The 21,417-nt window shown below is 39.9% G+C and overlaps 1 protein-coding gene and 1 long non-coding RNA gene across 2 annotated transcripts; one reads left to right on the top strand and one right to left on the bottom strand.

Moving 5' to 3' along the window:
- The first annotated feature begins 16,139 nt into the window (after nucleotides 1–16,139).
- Nucleotides 16,140–18,663, top strand: LOC145617689 (uncharacterized). The gene is made up of 2 exons (XR_014107770.1): nucleotides 16,140–16,307; nucleotides 16,433–18,663. It is a non-coding gene; the product is annotated as an uncharacterized LOC145617689 (long non-coding RNA).
- Nucleotides 18,664–19,111: 448 nt separating this feature from the next.
- Nucleotides 19,112–20,707, bottom strand: LOC145617153 (uncharacterized). Its single transcript, XM_081671835.1, has one exon. The coding sequence runs from the start codon at nucleotides 20,705–20,707 to the stop codon at nucleotides 19,490–19,492; it is 1,218 nt and encodes a 405-aa protein (XP_081527961.1). The 3' UTR covers nucleotides 19,112–19,489.
- Nucleotides 20,708–21,417: the final 710 nt, after the last annotated feature.

Raw genomic sequence — 21,417 nt, 5'->3', positions numbered from 1 at the left:
AAGAGAAATCACGGAGAAGAGAGGAATCAGGCGGCCGCAGCCGAGGTGAAAAAGCTGCTGGACGCCGGTTTCATTCGGCAATGCTTCTACCCAGATTGGGTGGCCAATGTAGTTCTTGTGAAAAAGCCGAATGGGACTTGGAGGATGTGCGTGGATTACACGGACTTGAACAAGGCGTGTCCTAAGGATAGCTTCCCCTTGCCTAAGATTGACCGTTTGGTTGACTCTACGGCCGGACACGCCCTAATGAGTTTCATGGACGCATACTCCGGATTCCACCAAATTCCTTTGTGGGAAGAAGATCAAGAGAAAACAGCGTTTGTGACCGAGCAGGGGTTGTATTGTTACAAAGTTATGCCATTCGGCCTCAAGAACGCCCCTGTTACATTTCAGAGGCTTGTTAATACATTCTTTAGAGACCAGCTCGGCCGGAACATGGAGGCATACATTGATGACATGATTGTCAAGTCAAAAGAACTGGCCGACCATCTAGAGGATCTACGAGAAACGTTCACCGAACTCAGGCGGCATAAGATTGTTGGGAGTGGATTCCAAGCAAGCTACAAAATAGGAAAAAGATAATAATAAAAGAATCAATTACACTCAATAAGGAAACGAGGAAGCATACATGGTCAAAGATATCAAAGAATAATAATCAAGGATTTAATTAGTCCAATTAAGAAGTCAATAATTAATCAAAGATCTTATGAGGACTATGGAATCAATCAAATAAAGCTAAATCGGGAAATGAATAACTTGATTGATGGAGTATTATCCCCGCAGTGGTCCCTACTGAGTACGGACAGCACGGACTCAATGCACCTTACTGAGTAAATCGACCGCCTTACTGAGCCTTTCTGAGAAAGGCAACTTCCCTGCAAAGCTTGGACCATTTGAAGACACGTAATGAATGCTTGGGAAAAAAGCACAATCAAGTTCCATGATTGAAGGAGCGAATCAAGGAAATATCAATTACCAAGTCAACATTTCCTAAGATAAGAAGATTCCAATCAATATTGTCAACATTAGCATAATAGCAAGGATTCTTCAATATTTACCTTTATTAGACTTATAAATTATTATAAATAGGATGCTCATTGTAATTCACATATACACACATTGTCTAATATAATTTACTACACTCTTATACTGAAATCTCTGATTTATGTCGTCCCTACTGACATCAGTTCGTCCTTACTGACACTAGTTCGTCTTTACTCAGAAATGCCTCTCTTATCTTGAGCCTTGTTCTTTGATTTATAATTATTATTATAGTTCTATTGTTTTATTGCTCTTACTAATTCATTTGGAGGTTGTGTTTATTTCTTTTGGCAGATTTGATTACTAAAACCCCATAAAACCTTTAACAAATTCCTAGAAACCCTTTTCTAACATTTGTCCCAAACAAAGATGATGTTAAATCCAAAGAAGTGTGTATTTGGTGTTGAGTCCGGCAAGTTTCTCGGATTTTTGATTGATCAACGTGGAATTGAGGCCAACCCTGAAAAAATTCAAGCCGTCCTTGGCATGAAGTCTCCGAGAACAATCAAGGAAGTGCAAAGACTGACCGGCTGTTTAGCAGCCCTTGGAAGATTTTTGTCAAGGTCAGGGGATAAGTGTCGTTAATTTTTTCAAACCATTAAGAAGAAAGCCATGTTCGAGTGGACAGAGGAGGCCGAGGAAGCATTCGTACAGTTGAAGAGTCACTTGCATACATTGCCTCGCCTCGTCAGTCCGCTCCGGAATGAGAAGCTATACATCTATCTTGCCATCTCTGAACACTCTCTAAGTACCGTCCTTCTTGCTGAAAGGGACGGCCATCAGGTCCCGGTGTATTTTATCAGCCATGTACTTCACAATGTTGAGCTTAAGTACCCCCCCAATTGAAAAATTTGGTATGGCCTTGTACATGGCATCAAAGAAGCTGCGGCCATACTTTTTGGCACATTCAATTGTGGTCTACACAGACCAACCCTTGAAGAAGTCGTTCTCGACATTAGAGGCAAGTGGCCGTATGCTCAAGTGGGCCTTGGAGCTCAGGGGTTTTGACCTTGTGTTTGAACCAAGGAAGGCAATCAAGGGGCAAGCCTTTGCGGACTTTTTGGCTGAAATGACACGGCCTGATCTTCAGCCGGCTGGGGACCAAGTCTGGAAAGTGTTTGTGGATGGTAGTGCAACAGCGACCGGGTGTGGCGCTGGTATTATATGTGAATCTCCTGAGGGAGACAAGTATGAGTACGCGTTGAGGTTTCAGTTCCAAGCGTCAAACAACGAAGCTGAGTACGAAGCATTGTTGGCCGGCCTAAGGATGTGTAAAGCGGCCGGGGCAACCAAAGTTGAAGTATGCTCGGACTCCCGGCTAATAGTTCACCAAGTCAATGGTGGCTTCGAAGCCAGGGAGCCAGCCATGATGAAGTACATGCAGCTAGTCAAGGATGAGGCCGAGGGCCTAAAACATTTCTATCTCAAACAAGTTCCTCGTTCAGAGAATCATCAAGCGGACGCCCTCTCCAAATTGGCTTCCTCGGCATCATGTGATACTCCAAGATCAGTGTTTTGGGAAGTAAAGGAGAAAAGGATCATTGATGCCGAGCCCGTTCAGATAATAGATAGAAGTTCAATCTGGATGGATGGAATTATTTCCTACTTAAGGGATGGAATACTTCCGGACGATCCAAAAGAGAGTTGGCTAATGAAGAGGAGAGCGGCCTGGTTCGAGATGAAGGATGGGGAGCTATTCAAAAGAGCCTTTGTGAAGCCTTACCTTAAGTGTATAACTCCTGAAAGAGGGCATGAAGTGTTGGACGACCTTCATCAGGGACATTGTGGCTCGCATATTGGAGGACGGGCCTTAGCTGAAAAAGCGACACATTTGGGATATTACTGGCCGAGCTTGAATTCGGACGCCATGAAAATGGTGAAAAAATGTGACAAGTGCCAGAGATTTTCAACCCTTATTCATCGTCCAGCAAATAGTCTATCAGCCATCAGTAGTCCGCTTCCTTTTGCTAAATGGGGCATGGACATTTTGGGGCCGTATACTCCTGCATCCGGCCAGAGACGATATGTACTAGTGGCAGTAGACTACTTCACTAAATGGGTTGAAGCTGAGGCCGTCCGGGGCGTTAAATGGACGGATGTGTCAGCCTTCATTTGGAAGAGCATAATCACTCGGTATGGGGTAAATGGTGTTCGACAATGGACCCCAGTTTGAGACGCGTCAACTCAAGGAATGGTTGGGAGACCAAGGCATTACTCATTGTTTTGCCTCAGTCGGCCGACCACAAGCCAATGGTCAAGTTGAGGCCTATAACAAGTTGATTTCAAATGGGATCAAGTGCAAGCTTGAAAAAGCAGGCGGCCTATGGGCAGACGAGTTGGTCAATGTGCTATGGTCCATACGGACGACAGCAAAGAGTTCTACAGGGGAGACTCCATTCTTTTTGGTCTATGGAGCTGAGGCTGTACTCCGAATTGAAATGTACGAGCCCACTTTGCGGGTAATTCTTTATGATGAATCGGCCAATTGGGAGGCCATGAAGACCGCCCTAGACTTCCTTCCAGAAGCCAGGGGCAATGCGGCGCTTAGGCATGAAATTTATCGCTTACGGATGACAAGGGAATATAACCGCCGAGTGTCTAAGCGACCGCTCAAAATGGGGGATCTAGTGTTGAGAAAAATGGAAGTTGTTGGTCGTGCCAATGAGGACGGCAAGTTGACTCCAAACTGGGAGGGGCCGTACCGAATCAAGGAAGAAGTCCGAGACGACACATATCGCCTTGAGGCAATTGATGGCCGTCAGATCCCACGGACGTGGAACACTGACAATTTGAAGAAATATCATGTTTAAGTTTTTAGTTCTTCAAGTACTTAGCCAAAAAGCTGTTTATACAGCTAGGTCTACCGACCGAGCCTTGTAATTAAAGCCATACGGCCACAACAATGTACCTTTGACAAAATTAATGAAAAGTCAGGCATTGTTGAAGTATTTGTTGTTTTACTTGTATTTATTTGCCTATTATTATTTATGATTAAAGGCCGAGTGAAATGATTTACTAAGTTGCTTCCAATATGGCAACACGGCTTATCATCCTTACTAAATGGCCGAAGTGAAAAGGAAGCAAGGTTGCTCCCAATATAGCAATTTGGCCACAAAAAAAAAAAAAAAAAAAAAAAAAAAAAAAAAAAAAAAACAAAAAAACAAAAAAAACAAAAAAACTGATTTAATTCGGATGACAATGCGTCCGCCCAATTCTAGGCGGACGATTGAGGCAAGGTATTCCGAACTTGTGTAGAAAGCAAGTGTCCTTTACAAATAGGGCAAGGGCATACCTAGGCATTTGGCCCGGCCGAGCAAGGAATCTCTAAGTTGAGATAATACTTAGGATTTCTAGGGTGCGTCCGAGCGATAGATTCAACGGACTTCTCGTACCATGATAGCCGAACGGCCAATTAAATTGATTCGGTGCTTCACCTAGTCCAAGGGCAATCATTACTATGATTTGATTAACTTGCTAGTCGTCATACCCTTTTAAGGCATAAAAACTACCAAGTTAATCAAACCACTTAGAGAATGGACTAGGCGAACACCGAATAAAGGGGCATACCCCTAGGAACGTACGAAGAGGCATAATATTGAGACGTACGAAAATCATTCAAAAAAACGCAAAATTGCAAAAAATTGCCAAGTATGAAACAAAGGTGAAAGAACCGCGCAAAGGCGGACAAAATTTTCATTAATAAGACCGCACAAAGGCGGCCATAATGTTTACAATACCGCTCTAACAGGCGGCTTCAAATTAAATACAAAAAAAGAGAAGTACAGAATAAGCTAAGTACAAAGTAAGCTGAAAAAAGAAGGAAAGCTTGAGAGCTGAGCAGACGGCAGCTGGAGGACCTGAGCTCTACTTAGCCGTATTATCTTTGGCAGGCTCCTCCGCATTCTTGGCGTCCTCGGCCTTGGCAGCCCCATCGTCCGCCTCCTCCTCATCCCTGTCCTCTCCGGACTCGGGGGAAGTAACTACCAGCTCAGGAGGAGGCATGCCGGCCTTCTTTGCCTCTTCCCTGAGGCAGACGTACTGAAGCCGCTTCTTGAAGCGTTCCTCATAATAGGCGGCTTCACCTTCGTCCACCATCAAGTCAAAGGCATCGAAGAAGTATGCCTTAAGTCTGTCTTCAGCATCTTGCTCAATGCGGACGATCTCTTCCGCGCTGGGTGGCCGAGGAGTTTTAAGATGCTCCTCATAGTCCGCAATGGACTTCCTTAAGGTCTCAACCTCGACCTTCAGCGCGTCCGCTTCATCTAGAGCAGACTTAAGGTTGGCTTGGGCCAACTTCAGCTCGCTCTTCAAGGCTTCAGACGCCTCGAAGCCCAACCTCCACTTCTCCTTCTCTAGGACGGCCTCGTCCCTTTCAACCCTCAAGGCCTCCCTGGCCAAGGACTCTTGTTCGAGTGCCTTGCCCAGTTTGACCAGGACCTCTGTTTGCCGCGCCGCTTTGTCGGACAGCGCGGTTATTTGGGTCTCAAAATGTACCCTTTGGACGGCGGCCGTCCCAGTTACAACATCCTCGGCTTTCCTGATTTCGAGCCAAGCTTGCTTCAACCGCTCGTTCTCTTTATCCTTCCAGTCAAGGAAGGCGTTCAAGCGGAGGAAAAGCTGCGGACAGTAGAAGGAAAATTAGTCAAATAACAAGAGAAATACGCTAAGTGCTGGAAAGGAAAATGTGATAAAATAGAAGCGTACCTCGGCACTACAGTTAAGCATGGGGCCGAGGAACCCCTCATTGATCCCCGCAGCTTGTCACGCTGCGCTTGGGGGACCGCGCGAACCATGGCCTCGCGCATGGCCTTCCTGTCCGCACCAGTCAGAGAAAAAAGCAAAAGTGTTAGAATATTTTTCTAAAAACTCTACGTGCGTACAAAAAGTTTATATATCTAAGTGTCCACCTTGGGGCATGTTCTGGTACAGGCCGTACGCAGACATGAAGGTAGTGTCCCTAAGCTAGTTGGCAAGGGGAACCCAATGGCTAGGGACACGTTCAGTTTTGTTACCCCGCTTGACTCGGTTGACCTTGAAGTACTCAAGCTGGTGCTCGTGGCTTGGATGGATGGGCGGCTTGTCAGGTTTATGGTCCCCGCGTCCGAGCTGAATGGGATCCGGACGGCACTTGTTCATGCGGAGGTTGAACTCCGCATCTTGAGTTTTGATGCGGTAGAATCGGTGCTTCCAGTCCCTCCATTTGCTGACACGGTCGACCACAACCATGTAATCCCTGGTCGCACTCAAGATGAGCCAACCATCCACATCCTTCTCCAGCCGAGTGAGTGAGTGCATCTCACAAAAGACTGCAAAGTCTGGCGTGAAACCCTTGCAGATGCACGTCACTAAGTACCCAAAAATATTCAACCAACTGTTTGGCGTCAGTTGGAAGAGGCCAATGTCGTATTCGTCCAGAATTGTCCGGACGAATGGATGAAGAGGGAAGCGAAGGCCCACATCCAAGGCGGCCCTGTAAACGCAAAACGCCCGTTTGCGCGGCTTCTCCTCATCCCAGGTAGCCACAGCAATGGCTTTCCTGGGGACTTGTATTTCGAATCCCTCCCCCAAATGGAGGGACTCCTTGTACTTCTCAAAATCCTTTTTAGGAACTTCAGGGCTGTCTCCCCAACCGTACAAGCGTACCGGTCCCTGAAGTTGTCAATGTTGGCGACGTTTTCCTCGGCCGCCGCCTCACCTTCGGCCGTCTCACCCACGGCCTCTTTCTCAACTTCTTCTTCTTCCATTTGGTGAGAAGGTGCACTCCCAAACTCTGAAGACAGCACCCTGTCCAGGTTTGCTGCCTCGGCCGAGCTTCGGCCTCTTGAGCTTTGTACGCCCATGGAAGAAGGAACGCCCTCCTCAACTAATGGACGCTTGTCGTTGTCCTTGGCAGCGTCCGCCTGATTTCCCGAAGGAGGGGCGCTGCGAATAGGCAGGACGGACGGTTCTCTGATTGAGATTCCTGTCAAGGGTCTGTCCGCCCCGCCCAGTTGAAGCAGGGGTTGAGAAGAAGAGGGGACGGACGAACCAGAAGCGTCCGCCCCAGGATTGGAAGGGTTGTCTTTGCAGGCTACCAGTTCGGCCCCATCCATGACTGAACTGGCAAATTGAGGGAACCTAAGTTCCGGAGCAGGTACGGACGAGGCGCCTTCAGCTTGTAGGCGTTCCTCGAAGGAAGAAGTGACCTCCATGGCCAAGTGATGAGAGCCAGTGGAGGCGGTCGTTGTTTGGGTGGTGGAGTCGGTCTCCACCATTGTACTTGGGTTACTAGGGTCATAAGGGACCCTAGGGTGAACCAGACTACCGTCTGGGTTCCTGGCCGCATGAAGATCGCGCGTACGCATTGTTCTTGCCATTGCCTGAGGGGACAGAGAAGAATAAGTGGGGGTGAGTATGTACACATCAGACATGGACTCACTCCAAGGAGGAGACAACTCTTCTCCGTCCACTCTAGACTCCTCAGTCCCAGGCGAACGGCTGGCCTCATGAGGAGAGTCGGACGAAGCCGAGTATGGATCCAGAATTGAAGTAAAAGAAAAAGAAAAAGAAAACAAGTAAAAGTAAAAGAGAAAATGTAGACGGCCTACCTTTGTACGTTCTGAAAACTTTGAAGGTGGTGGTGAAGTTCTTGAAGATTGACCGGAAAACTCAAAAATTCCCGGAAAACTCAAACTCACGGCGGCGTTCTTGAAGATTAAGGGAAAAATAACTTTCTCTCACTAGAATGCTCTGACTTCTCTCTAGAATTCACAGTTGGGTAAAGTGTGAAAATGAGAATTCACCTCCCATATTTATAGAATGAATTCATGGGGGCAAAATGGTAAAACCATCTTTCCCGCCTAAACATTCAAACGGTAATTTCTTGAGAAATTACTCGAAGAAAGGGACAGAACGACGTTAGAGTTCTGTTAACTTTGGGTACCCGAAAAACCGAAAACCCGAAAAACCGATCCGTAACCGAACCGAAAATTTGGGTACCCGAACCGTTTAAAGGATTCGGGTCGGGTACCCGAACCGTTTAGGAATTAACGGTTCGGGTAGCGGGTACCCGTTAACACAGTTTCGGGTACCCGAATTACCCGAATATCTAAAATGTCAGTTTTTTTTTTGAAAAAATTGAAACAGAAAGTTTTGAAATGCTGAAACTCCTGAAAGCCGTGTTTTGTATTTAAAAAAAAAAAAAAAAAAAAAACAAACAAACAAAAGAAACGAACCCTAATCTCACTCACTTACTCACTCACTCAGCCTCCATCAAACCATCACCATCTCTCTCCTCCTCCTCTCTCTCTCTCCTCCTCCTCCTCCTCTTCTCTAATCTCTGGTTCTCTGATCTATATTCTTTATCAGCGGTTATCCAGTTATCTCAGGTAATTATCTCTTTTCAAGATCTAATTATTTGCAATGAATTCAATTTTTCCTCTAATTAGTGAAACTCTTGTTTTCCAGATCTACAGCGTTACGCTTAGTCGCTTGTGAGGTCTCCATTGAAGCGGCTTGTGAGCTTTCGTTCTCTTCCATTGAAGCGTACTCTGAGACTAAGGTCTCCATTGAAGCGGCTTGTGAGCTTTCTCTGCTCCATTGAGATTTGAGGCAACTTCATTATAAGGTAAGATGTTTTTCTTAAAATCATCGAAAATATTTGTGGGTGTTGAAATTAATTGAAGAACCTGAACTTTTCCAATGAAAATGAACTACAAGCAATATTTAGTTGGTTTTGTTGAGATAGTTTGGAATGTGTTTGAAGATAGGTTTGTTTCACTCTTCTTAATAACTATGACATGAATTGATCTGGTATGCATGTTATGAAGTTTGAAGTGAATAGGTTTTTTCATTGGAAAAAGTTGGGGGAATAGGGATGAAAGCAAAGGGGATGAATTCTTCAATTTAGGTACAACTTTGGATTAGGATGTGATATGGTGTAAGTTAAATTTGTTCGGTCTGTCGAGTTCATTGTTTATGATTCGTGCATCTGGTTTTCGTGTGCCAGTGCCTAGAAGTTAACTAATTTCCTAAATTAAGACTTGGATAATTGGATTGGAGACTGGCTTTGGTGATGTTGCTATCATACTAAGGAGCATGTTTTAAAATCTTAATCGATAATTATTGTAGGAGAAATCATTGTTCGATAGGTTTGGTGCGTTGTTACTTTGGCTTAAGGACAAGGATCGTGGATGAGTATTTTATAGTTTGATAGTAATGATGATAATGATGTGTTCCAAAAGTTAAGACTAGGGCTGGTTGGCTATGTTGTTAGGTAATTGTTTGGTTTATTGTCAATTAAATTGGTAATGTGTGATTTTCAATAGCAATAAGGGTACCCTATGTTATTTATTTATAGTCAAACCTCTTCTCAAAATATATATGTAATGTTGGCATATTTTAGCTCGTATGGTAATGTTCAGTTGTTCACTGCTTCTCTCCATCATGTTATTGCTCAACTCTCATTTTTCCATGTTGACTTCATATATTGACTCTTGACCAATGCATGATCTGATGGAACTAGTAGTTGTCTGAAGCAAATACTTAGTAAGTTAGTATTAGATTTTCAGTATGTCATTTAATTGGAACTTTGGTAGCTTGCACTTAGTGGCTTATTGATCATTGTTTTGTGTCTGGTTAGTGGTTACTAACTAGATTTTTTGAGTCTTTTAAAATGATTATTTTTTAGGCTTATTACTTTATAGTTTATAACTTTATATGATTTTCCAGTCTTGTTATTTGTATATACATGAGTGAACTTTTTGGTTAGACTGAATTTTTGTTTAGGTTCTTTCCATTACTAACTAGATTTCCAGTCCTGTTATAGTGTTATTCACTTATTTGTGTATACAACTATACATGATTACATGGGTGAACTTATTTGTTTTTTTTCATTTGTAGGAGTGTATGGAATTTGGAAGTAGTGGGGAGATGGAAGACTCATCGGCTACAAGTCAAGCTCCTCCAATTCCTAGTCCTCCTCTTGAGCCTTGGGAGTATGAGCCAATGACGGAAAATAATGACCCCTTTGTGCAACAAAATCAATCAAATGAACCTTCTGAAGATGCTGATGTTGCTGCCCCCTCTGGTGAAACTTCAAAAAAAAGTAGAAAAAGGCGGTCTCCTCATTGGGAGCATTTTATAAAGAAGGATGGAGAAAACAAGGCTGAATGTATCTATTGTCATGCATTAATTGGTTGTGCATCACTTCATGGTACCTCCGGCATGAAGAACCACATATCGCGATGTAAGGCATACCCCCCAAACATTGATCAAAATCAGAAACTACTGTCCCTTAGTCAGCAAACTCTTGATGGGAATCTTGTGGATCAAAAGAAAGGTAGACTTGAGTTATGGAAATTCAATCAAGAAGATAGTAGGAAAGCTCTGGCAAAGATGGTGATTATGGATGAAATGTCCTTTAGAACGGTGGAGCATGAAGGTTTTCGCAACTTTATGAAGGTAACACAACCCTTTTTCATTATTCCTTCTCGATGGACAGTGACTAGAGATTGTTTTAGGATTTATTTGGATGAGAAAAAAAATTTGAAGAGTTTTTTTAGCAAATGCACTTCACGTATAAGTCTGACCACTGACACTTGGACTTCTTGCCAAAATATGAATGACATGTGTTTAACCGCTCACTTTATTGACCAAAATTGGAAATTGCACAAGAAAATAATAAACTTTTGTATAATTTCTGGTCATTCTGGTGAAACTATTGGCAAATCTGTCCAAAAGTGCCTACTTGAATGGGGTATTTCTAGAGTTATGACTGTCACGGTAGATAATGCTAGTTCAAATGATGTGGGCATTCAATATTTGAAAAGGAGGTTTGAAAGTTGGAAGACTTTAGTTTTGGGTGGTCGGTTTTTACACATGAGATGCTGTGCTCACATATTAAGTTTAACGGTTAAAGAAGGATTGAAAGAAAGTGATGTGTCTATAAAAAGAATTCGTTGTGCTGTTAGGTATGTAAGATCATCGGGTGCTAGATTGAAAAAGTTTATGAGCTGTGTTAAACAAGAAAAGTTGGAGTCAAAACGTTTTCTTTGTTTAGATGTGGATACTAGGTGGAATTCCACTTATTTAATGTTGGAAGGTGCTTTGGCATATCGTAGGGCCTTTGATTTGCTTGAATGTTCTGATGGTGGTAAATTTAAGTCTGAGTTAAATAAGTCAGATGGTGTGCCTGAATCTAGTGATTGGGATCGTGTTGCCTCTTTTCTTCCTTTCCTTAAAATATTTTATGATGCTACTCTAAGAGTTTCTGGCTCGTTGTATATCACCTCTAATGTGTATTTACAAGAACTTGTTGGGATTAGTGTGTTAATCAAGAAAAAAATGTTGAGTAATGATGTGGGGGTGAGTTTAATGGCTAGTGGAATGAAGAAAAAGCATGATAAGTATTGGGAGAATGTTGATAATGTGAATCTTTTGTTGTATATTGCTGTCATTCTTGATCCTAGGCGGAAAATGGGCTATACTAAATGGGCAATTAATCAACAATATGATTCTGAAAAAGCTAAGTATTTGTGTGCTAAAGTGATGCAAACTCTGAATGAAATGTATGAACTTTATGTTTCTGAGAACCCTTTAAATGATTCCATTCCCCCCAAAACTTCTGATTTTCTGGAGGAAGTAGAAAATATGGACTCTGATGTAGATGTTGCGGAATTAGAGTTTGAAAAGGATGTGGGTTCAAGTGTTGGAGTGCAAGGGAAAAATGAGTTGGCCAAGTATTTAGAAGATGATAGAGAAGTTAATCCTGCTGGAAAAAGCTTTGATTGTTTGGGGTGGTGGAAAAAATATGGTGAAAGGTACCCAACAATAGCTCTCATGGCTAGAGATGTACTTGCTATTCCCGTTTCAACAATCGCTTCTGAATCAGCCTTTAGCACCGGTGGTCAAGTGCTTGATTCATTTCGCAGCTCACTTTCAACTAAGATGGTAGAAGCCTTGATTTGTGCACAAGATTGGCTACGTACATCTCAAGGTCCACTTATACTTGAGGAGAGACTTGAAGACATGGAAAAAATTGAATCAGGTAACATTTTTTTTTTTTCCCTTTAAGCCTGATATCTTCCTTTTCCTTACTCTTTTTTTTTTTTTTTTGAAGAAATGTTACCACTTGGTGAGGAACAATCCCTCTTTGTTGATGATGATTAGAGGAAGGAGTTGTTAGAGGCAGGAGCTGTTATTAGCTTGAAGGAACCTTTCCTCTTTGTTGGTGATTGGACTAACTAAAGGCAACATTTTTTTTTAATCAGACATTATTTAAGGTTATGTAATGAGTTGTATAAGAAATTGTATGTTTGGAGTTTGGAGTTTGGAGTTTGGAATTTTTTAGTTTTTTTTATAAGAAACTCTATGTTTGTAATTAAGTATGAGACTATTTGGTTGTTATTTTTTTTTTAATTCATGGACTATTTTTTTTTTTCTTTGTTCAGATGGTTATTTTTTGAAATCATGGATTTTTAATGTACTTGTCAGGTATTCAGGTTGAATTTTTTATTTTTTTTTGATAAGATATTCAGGTTGAATTTATAGTAAAAAAAAAACATAAGTAAAAAAAAAAAAAAAAAAAAAAAAAAAAAAAAAAAAAAAAAAAAAAAACTAGAAAAAAAGCAGGTGTTAAATACATAAAAAGACCCAAACAAAAAAAAAATCAGCTTATTGGTTCGGTTCGGATATTTGGTTCGGGTACTCGTATTTTCGGGTACCGAACCTTATTGGATCGGTTTCGGGAATTGGTTTTAGCCTTAACGGTTATTGGGTACCCGAACCGATAACGTTATTGGAACGGGTACTCGTCCCATGCTCTCCCCTAATTGACGGCACGTCAAAGTGAGTTGAAATGAGTTAAGTGACAAATTAAAGAGTTTTACACCTTCAACACTTAGTCTCCAAAACTTGAGAATATCTAAGAGAACAATGCGTCCGCCCAGTTCTCAGACGATTCAGACGTACGCAGCATGATTAAAGAGCCGGAGGGTACGTCTGAAATCATGGAAGCCCCATTGATGTGGCCGCTCTGGGTGGTTAGGAGATAAGCTCCTCCCAGAGTATCAGAACGTCCAGCCTCATTGCTGTGGCCGCTCTGGGTAGTTAGGAGATCAACTCCTCCCAGAGTATGAGGACGTCCAGCCCGAAGTAAGCGGACGTCCAAATGAACTCAGAGGTTAAGCCTCTCTCAGAGTACGAGAACGTCCAGTACAAAGTGTGGACGTCCAAATGAGCAAGAAGCCAAGATCATTCCAGACTACGAGAACGTCCAGAGCAAAATATATAGACGTCCATGTAGCAAAAAGAGCCTTGAATCAAGAGTATATGGACGTCCAGGGCAGATGGGAGGCAAACCTAACCCAGAGTACCAGGACGTCCAGAATGCAAGTTCAGAGGAGGCGGCCAGTAAGTGTACGAGCCACCCCCTCTGAGGGGCAAATGTTTAGGGTAAAAATACCCCAGGTACGTGGCCCAATCTCATAGTGACACGTGGCCCAGTAAAAAGGCGACACGTGGCCCTATGAGAGTGAGACACGTGTCCACCTGTCAGGGTGACACATGTCAGCCATCTCTAAACGCCCTAATACAACATCAGAAAGAGAAAAAGGCCCTGATGACCTCAGGCCCAAATCCCGAGAAACCCTTGAAAGCCGTAAAACGGCGCCCCCCATGACACGTGGCGACCTCTGATTGCGCAACCAATCATGTCACGAGATTCTAGGGCATAAACCCTAGAGGGGCACATGTTCCCACCCCTATAAATACCCCAATCATTTATGATGGGGGGGGTGGATTGTGACATAACATAAATATAGAGCATTAAAGAGCTCCAACTTCTCTCTACTTTCTCTCTCTAGCTTTTCCGATTTCTGATCTCTAACTTGATCGTCGGAGGCGAATATTCCGATAGACGGAATATTCATTGTTTTGCAGGTGTCCACGTCTCGTTGCCAGGAGAACGTGACCAGTATCCGAGGAGTTCACAAAAAACCCTGAAACATGTTCGTTAAGAGGTTGTGTACAAGCTCAATCAAAGCCTAGTCAAGACTCGTTAGTTATTATTACAAATGAGCTTTTAATAAAATTCAACCAAAAGAACTCAATTTGAACAACTATGTGTTTGATTCTTATAGGCTCACGAACAAGAGTTGACTTAAGTGCTGAGCAGCTTAATGTCGTTTAAAAAAGGTCTCGATTCGAGCCTCGCCGAATACAAAAAACTTTTGTTAAGCAGGTATGCGACTCGGATACCAAGTTCTATTGAATTGGGTGGGGCATACTAAAAAAAATTCACATCTTAATATATAACTAGTGTGAGCCCCGGGCAATGCCCCTGATTGCTAGTTTGTGTATTTCTACTATTTGTATATAGTGTGTAGTTCGAGAATTGTCTTGGTTGTCACTTTTTTTTTTTACCTCATATGTAATATATTCTAGTCTTGTGAAAAAATAAATGAATTATATTACCTCTATTTTACTTAATAATGAAAGGAATATATAATATTATATGAAATTTGAAACATTAATAAAAGTTGGTTGAGATGGTAAATGTATTACATTTATGTATTGGAGGTTATAGGTTTGAATCTAGCTTAAGGCATATTTTATTTTGTTAAATGAGAAATGGCAAGACTTCGTGGCACATACACTTTGGATAGTGCAGTGGTATTGTGACATGGCGTATATACTATGAAGAGTGCCACGTGGCACTCTTCCTTTAAGAGGAACACCTTTTAATATATAGTATACATAAGAAATATATAGTACTTCCTCCGTTCTTTTATTATTGCACCACTTGCTTTTTTAACAAGTTTCACAAATATTACACCATTTCCTCTTTAAGAAAAAAATTATTTGTATTCACACTACAAATACCCAATATACCCTTGCCTTTTCAAACTTACTTTTTAGTTTATCAATATGTCACATGAGTAATTTTATATTTTTACCTTTCTCTCTCTCACTTTTTTCCACTACCAAAATATTTGTACCCAAACCCTATGGTGCAATAATAAAAAAAACGGAGGATGTACATTAATATTATTCGCAAGTTATACTGAATTAAAGTTATTAAATTGAATTAAACATTACCTAAACTTTAATTGTTTTGATCCTCTCAAAAGACTTTCACAAAATCAATAAAAATATTACTTGACTTTAAAGAGTTCATCTTGATCTAAGGGCCTGTTCACTTCAGCTTAATTTTAGTTCAGTTCAGTTCTGTTCAATTCAACTCTTAATTTCTTTCTCTCATAAAATATTCATTTCAGCTCACTTTACTTTAGTTCACTTCAGCTCCAATCAGTTCAGTTCAGCTGCAATCAGTTCAGTAAATATGAACAGGCCTAAGCGACCTTATTGCTACTTTTAGCCTGAAAAACACTTGTTTTCGAATTTCACTATCTATCCAGTTTAGACCTTCTAAATAGTCCAGTTAGATTTCGAAAAAACCACTCAAAGTGGAGTGTATGTCATTATTAATCAATATATAAGGTTACAACTTACAAGACGACACTTCGTAACTGTGTTAGAAAAACAAAATATGCAAAATATATTTCTAAATTGCGACAAATATTATGAATTTAAAATATCTATCAAGTCCAAAACAGCATGATATGCAAGTTAAGTATATCAAGGTCAAAATTGGTATTATTTGAGATATAAGGATAAAACCACTAACTCCGGGCTCGTTTGGTATTACTGTGGTTTTCTGTTTTTTGGTTTTTTGTTTTTTTAAAACCATATGATAAATGTCCTATAATACATCAAAAATTAGTCAAACTTATTAAAATCATGATTATTTTGAAAACTGACAACAGAAAAGAAGAAACACCTTTTTCTTGTTTCCTGTTTTTGGTTTTTTGTTTTTAAAAAAACAGAAAACTAAAAACTAAAAATGATACCAAACAAGCCCTCCACTAACGGTTTTACCTTTTAATCCTAAAACCGCATTATTTTTTCCTAGATAACACCCCTTCTAAAACCGCGTTATCTTATCCGTGGATAACACCTTTCTAAAACCGCGTTATCTTATCCATGGATAACACTCTTCTAAAACCGCGTTATCTTATCCTTGGATAACACCCCTTCTAATTAAAACCGCGTTATCTTATCCCTAGCTCACCATTCTAATTTGCTATGAATTTTGCTTTAATTTTCCTACAAAAACAAACACAAACAAAAAAATAAATAAAAAATGCTCTCTCCAGACATTACTTGGGTGAATGTCTAGGGTTTTCCAGGCAACATCCCCGAGCTCGCTTGTTCTCGACATGTCCCAGGTTTGTGACTTCAATTTCATTCAAAATGCTGATCCAATTATTAAATTTCTTAATCAAAATGGTTTAGAAAAAATTCATATAACAAAATACAATAAATTCTAACCCCTGAATTTTGTGGTGTACAGTTGATAAAACTCTAATGCTTAAGAAGTTTTCTGAAGACGGGGTTTTCTGGTTCCGATTATATTGATGTTGTCAAAGTAGATCCTTAAACTTTTATCTCCGGCTATCATATAAAATGAGTGTATCGTCTAGAGATGGCGATGAACAGTGGGCCTCGATCCTAAACTCGAATTTCCTTTTATGACGAGTGCAATAACTCTTTCGAAAGGTTTAATGAGTTTATGGAAACAACCATGATATTTTATAGGTATCGTAAGATTCATAAGGTTGACTTGAACTAACAATATAAAAGTTTCATGAATTCGATAATTAGATTGTGTCTATTTTTTTTAGTAATTAAGGAAGTAGGAACTTTGTTTGGATTTACTAGTTATCAGTCGTACTCCATACTTGCTGCCTCTAGAAATTCTCGTGTGAATCAATGTAAAAAATAAGCATAAATCTTTCCCAAGTCTCCCCTACTGCTGTGAATTGGAAATTACTTCAAACCACACAAGATCCACTCTAAGATAATCGGCATGACAATTTTTTTTTCATAAGATCGCTCACCATGCCTCGCTAAACATCGATTACATTGGCATGGCAAAATTTCTTTTGGCATGGTGAGAGATCTAATAAAGAAAGTGTCATGTCAATTATCTTAGAGTGGATCTTGTGTCGTTTAAAGTGATTTCCAATTTACAGTAACAATAGGGGAGACTTGGCATAGATTTAAGCTTAATTTTTTCATTGATTCATACGAGAATTTCTGGTGGCAGCCAGTATGGAGTAGGATGATAATAAGGAAATCCAAGCAAGTTTCACAATTTGCTTAATCACTAAAAGAAGAAACACAATCTAATTGTCGAATTCAAAACCTTTTATATTCGAGTTCAAGACAAATTTATGAATCTTACGAAACCTATGAAGCATCATGACTATTTCCATATATAATCTCGTTAAACTTTTCCAAAGAGTTATCAAACTCGTCATAAAGGAATTCAAGTTTAGTCATTGATGCCCATGTCCATTGCCATCTTTTAGATAATATGCTTGTTTTATATGCTAGTCTTCAGATTGTTCCTGCAATCCAATATTTGAAGACGATATGGGTTGTGATTACCATGTCATTGAAATTTTGAAGAAATCGCGAAAAAAGGAGACTTCATTGTATTTCCAAAAATTTGGTGCCAAATTTAGCTTTGTTGCAGAATTATGGGATCAAAATTCATACTTAATTAGCACATGATTGGAAATTCTATGACTTTTATCAGAATGCTTGTTCTGGCTCCTTTTGTTTGGATGTTTTATTTCTGAGTTAACAAACATTTTTGTTTGTTTATTTGGTGATATAGTTTTATGATAGCTTGTTCTTTGCTGTTCGGTTCAATTCAGCTCATAATTTCCTTCTCTCATAAAATATTCATTTCAGCTCTATTCAGTTCAGTGCAGTTCAACTCTATTTAGTAAATATGAATAGGCCCTAATTTGCAAAATAATTTCAATTTGGTGCTGGAGAGATCACAATATTCTGGTTCTAAGGTTTGTTTTATTATTTTTTTTTAAATTTTTTTACTGCTATGGCTATTTCTACCTTGTGACTTTCAAAGACCAAAGCTTTATGTGATATGCAGCATTATTCTATCAGCTATGTTATCGTGTTCGATTGCATCCTAGCTCTTATTTACAGCGTACTATCCATTTGTGAGCAGCTTTTTCTTTTTTTTCCTTTTTCAACATAGAAGAACACAAAATGGAAAAACAGAAACAGAGAAGGGGTTACGGCCCTTTCCTAGCTTCGACTGCTAACTTGCTAAGGAGTGAGCTTTCTCAACTCTTTCTCTACTAAGTTTCCTAAAAGTACAAGAGGAGAGATTATAAGCTAATTGCTGCATATTAGCAAATGATTGTTTTACACTCTGTTGGTGCATCAATTTCTTCTCGTAGCATCTCTCTGGATTAGGTTGCTGGAATCCGTCTCCATCACTGCTCTGCTGATAGATCCTCAATGCTTTTGATTGCGTGGAGGGCTGCTATAGCTTCTGCTTGCTTGTATTGGGGAAATTGCAAAAACCTTGTTAAAGCTTTGTAATAAAACCCGACCCCTATGAAGCTGATTTTACCTGCTTCCCTTTCCCTGTGTATATTTCCCTTCAGGCTTTTCCATGCTCCATCTATTGTGGCAAGGATTAAAGACCAACCCTGTTTTTCTTTAGTACTCAAGGTTATAATTCGTTCTGCTTGCTGTTGCTCTCGATTCCTATAGTAGTCCTTAGGATAGGGTTTATACTGAATTCTCCTATATTATGACCCATGATTTTGCTTGACTCAAAATTATTTTTGGGTCGTATTTATTTCTTCCAAATATGCAGTCATTACAAAGAAGCCAGCTGCTCCAAAACAGAGAGACTATGCTCCAAAGTAGTTTGTGTTCTAATAAATGTCAGGGGGATCATGTTAACGGATTTTAATGTTTTCGGTAGATATAGTTTTGTTTAAACTAATGGGTTACTTACACTCACCGCCTAGGATATGTTTTAATGTTTTCGGTAGATATAGTTTTGTTTAAACTAATGGGTTACTTACACTCACCGCCTAGGATATGTTACATGAAGCGTATATGAACAAACATAGCTGTAATTTAAAGATCTCAACACACATTTTCTATATAGCATATCATATACAATTAGTATCTTTTGGTAAGTCGGTTAAAGCTCAATATTTGTTTTTCAACATGTACTACAAGGCGTATAAAGCATCAATAGTGTAAACCTAGCATAAATATAGTGCACTTGAGAAATACAGGAAACTAGTACTACAAGGCTTATAAAGCATCAATTCCAACATGTTTTTCATTTTTATATTAGCAGGTAAGAAAAACCTACACTATCCCCTAATTCGAATCATTTTGAGAATGTTTCTCAAAAACAAATTGATCAGAATAGTGTAAACCTTGAGGTCAGACTACTTATTAGAACAGGCATACTGCACAAACATAAAAACAGGTTGCAAACATTTGCCTGACTGGCAACAAAAGCATTGTGCACTTACCCATCATCCAGTAGCATCGGAATCCTGGTTCATATGTTGAAATGAGGATTTGCTTTTCCTTGAGTTAGCAGCTTTGCATTAACACCAACATAGTTTGCATAAATTTCATGAACCTCCACATATGGTAATACTAAGTTATTCACAAACTTAGACTCATTCATCGACACAGTATGGTAAAAAGAGTAATTCTTCTTGATCAAACCTTTCTCCTTTAAAACCAGAAAGACTTGATGTCTCGGCATTACTCTCTTTTCCAAACTACAAGTCATGAAAGCACTTCTGGACATCAGGAAAGCAGGCTGGTAACCCAGCTCACTCATGAAAAAACTCAACTTCCTCTTAGTCATTGCTTCAGAATGTCCGAGGCAAGAAGGAATTCTTCTTATTAGTTCCATGAAATCAGATCGTGTCCATCCAAAGCTCTTATAAACTTGAAATTTAGACTCAACAATCTGCTCACTATAATTCCTTAGGATTCGGACCGCATACAAGAACATGGTTGAGTCTCGAGAAATCCCAAACTTCTGTTCAACCTTAATCAATAAATTCTCAAACGTTATAGGCCTTAAAAAAAAGGCATCAAGGCACTGCATAACATGTTTCTGGATTATATCATATGGGATACCATATTTTTCCAACAATTCAACATTCGAAATTAGATTGTTATGACTATTGATCCAGGAGCCTCGACTACAAACAGACGACGAGCTAAGAGACTTACGCACATTCCCATCACTACCCAAAACCTGCCTCAAATTTTGGATTAGAGGATTCAAGTGCATACATAACATTGTAGGTCTTTTGGCTACAGACCTAGATAGATCAGACTCAGAAAATCCGATCTCCCGAAGAAGCTCAAATTTGGGTTTTAGGGTTTTATCAACATTAGACAATAAAATTCGAGGTTGAACAGAGATGATCTTTCTAATCTGGGATTCATCAAAACCATTTTGTTTGAAGAAATTAGTAACTAAATCAGCATTACAAGCCCAATTACACCAATCAGTACTTACATTCTTTGCATTTGCTGATTTCCGATGCCGAGCAAGCTTGGTAGAAGTGGAGAGAGATTGTTGGGAGGAAAACCCTAGAACTTCAACCAAGTAATTCGTCAAAGAAGAAGATGGAATAGCTTCAGTTGAGGAAGAAGATGATTTTGAATAGCGTAAAAAGCGCCGAAAACCATGGATGAAGTTGAGAGCTTGGACGCCATTGAAGAAGTTGCTCCCCCATTTCAGTCGCATCATCTTCAGTGTGTAAGAATAACTTTGAGCTGAGCTATTGAGACTTGAGAGTATGAGACTTGAGTAGTCTTAAAACTTTGGTGCACCTAAGTACTAGAAGTTGCTAGGGCCGCCGTAGACGTTCACACATCCACTAGTATGATATTGTTTGCTTTGGGCCGGCAAAGCCAAAATGTCTCATACTAGTGTAGTGAACATCTCAATAATAAGGAGCTCTCTCCTCGTTATTTCTTTCATATGGGACTTAGGACGCATATTCCTAACAGGAATAAGGATGAAATGGTACTCCGTATTATTCATCTATTTCTTTTAGAGTATTGCTATGATTATATGGAATATAAAACTTTATTTTTGTTTTTGTTATTTATGGGAAGTAGAAGGTCCATCATAGAAAGAGGGGGAAAGGGAAGGATATAAGAAATTTCATCTCTTATAAAATGAGTTTGGTGAGATCTGACCCTTGGCTTTATTTAGGTTTGGAAGTCAAAAGGTAAGCAATTGCTTTAACACCATATCTTGTATTAAAACTAATTACATTTCAACAATTTTAAAAATGATTTCACAAAAATTTTGCATAATTTAATTTGTTATTACTCCGTAATAATTATGTTTTACTCTTAAAATTTCTTTTGGTCACATTTTTAAATATCATATTTGGGGCTAAAAGCCTAAATTAACCTTTAACATAACTCATTTAATTAGGGCCTGTTATC

This window comes from Chenopodium album, chromosome 26 (genome assembly GCF_948465745.1).
Source record: "Chenopodium album chromosome 26, dcCheAlbu1.1, whole genome shotgun sequence".
NCBI classification, from domain to species: domain Eukaryota; kingdom Viridiplantae; phylum Streptophyta; class Magnoliopsida; order Caryophyllales; family Amaranthaceae; genus Chenopodium; species Chenopodium album.
This window is presented reverse-complemented; position numbering and strand designations above follow the sequence as displayed.

Bases quoted from the DNA above. Each gene is read 5' to 3' on its own strand.
- LOC145617153 (XM_081671835.1), bottom strand. From the start codon at position 20,707: ATGATGCGACTGAAATGGGGGAGCAACTTCTTCAATGGCGTCCAAGCT.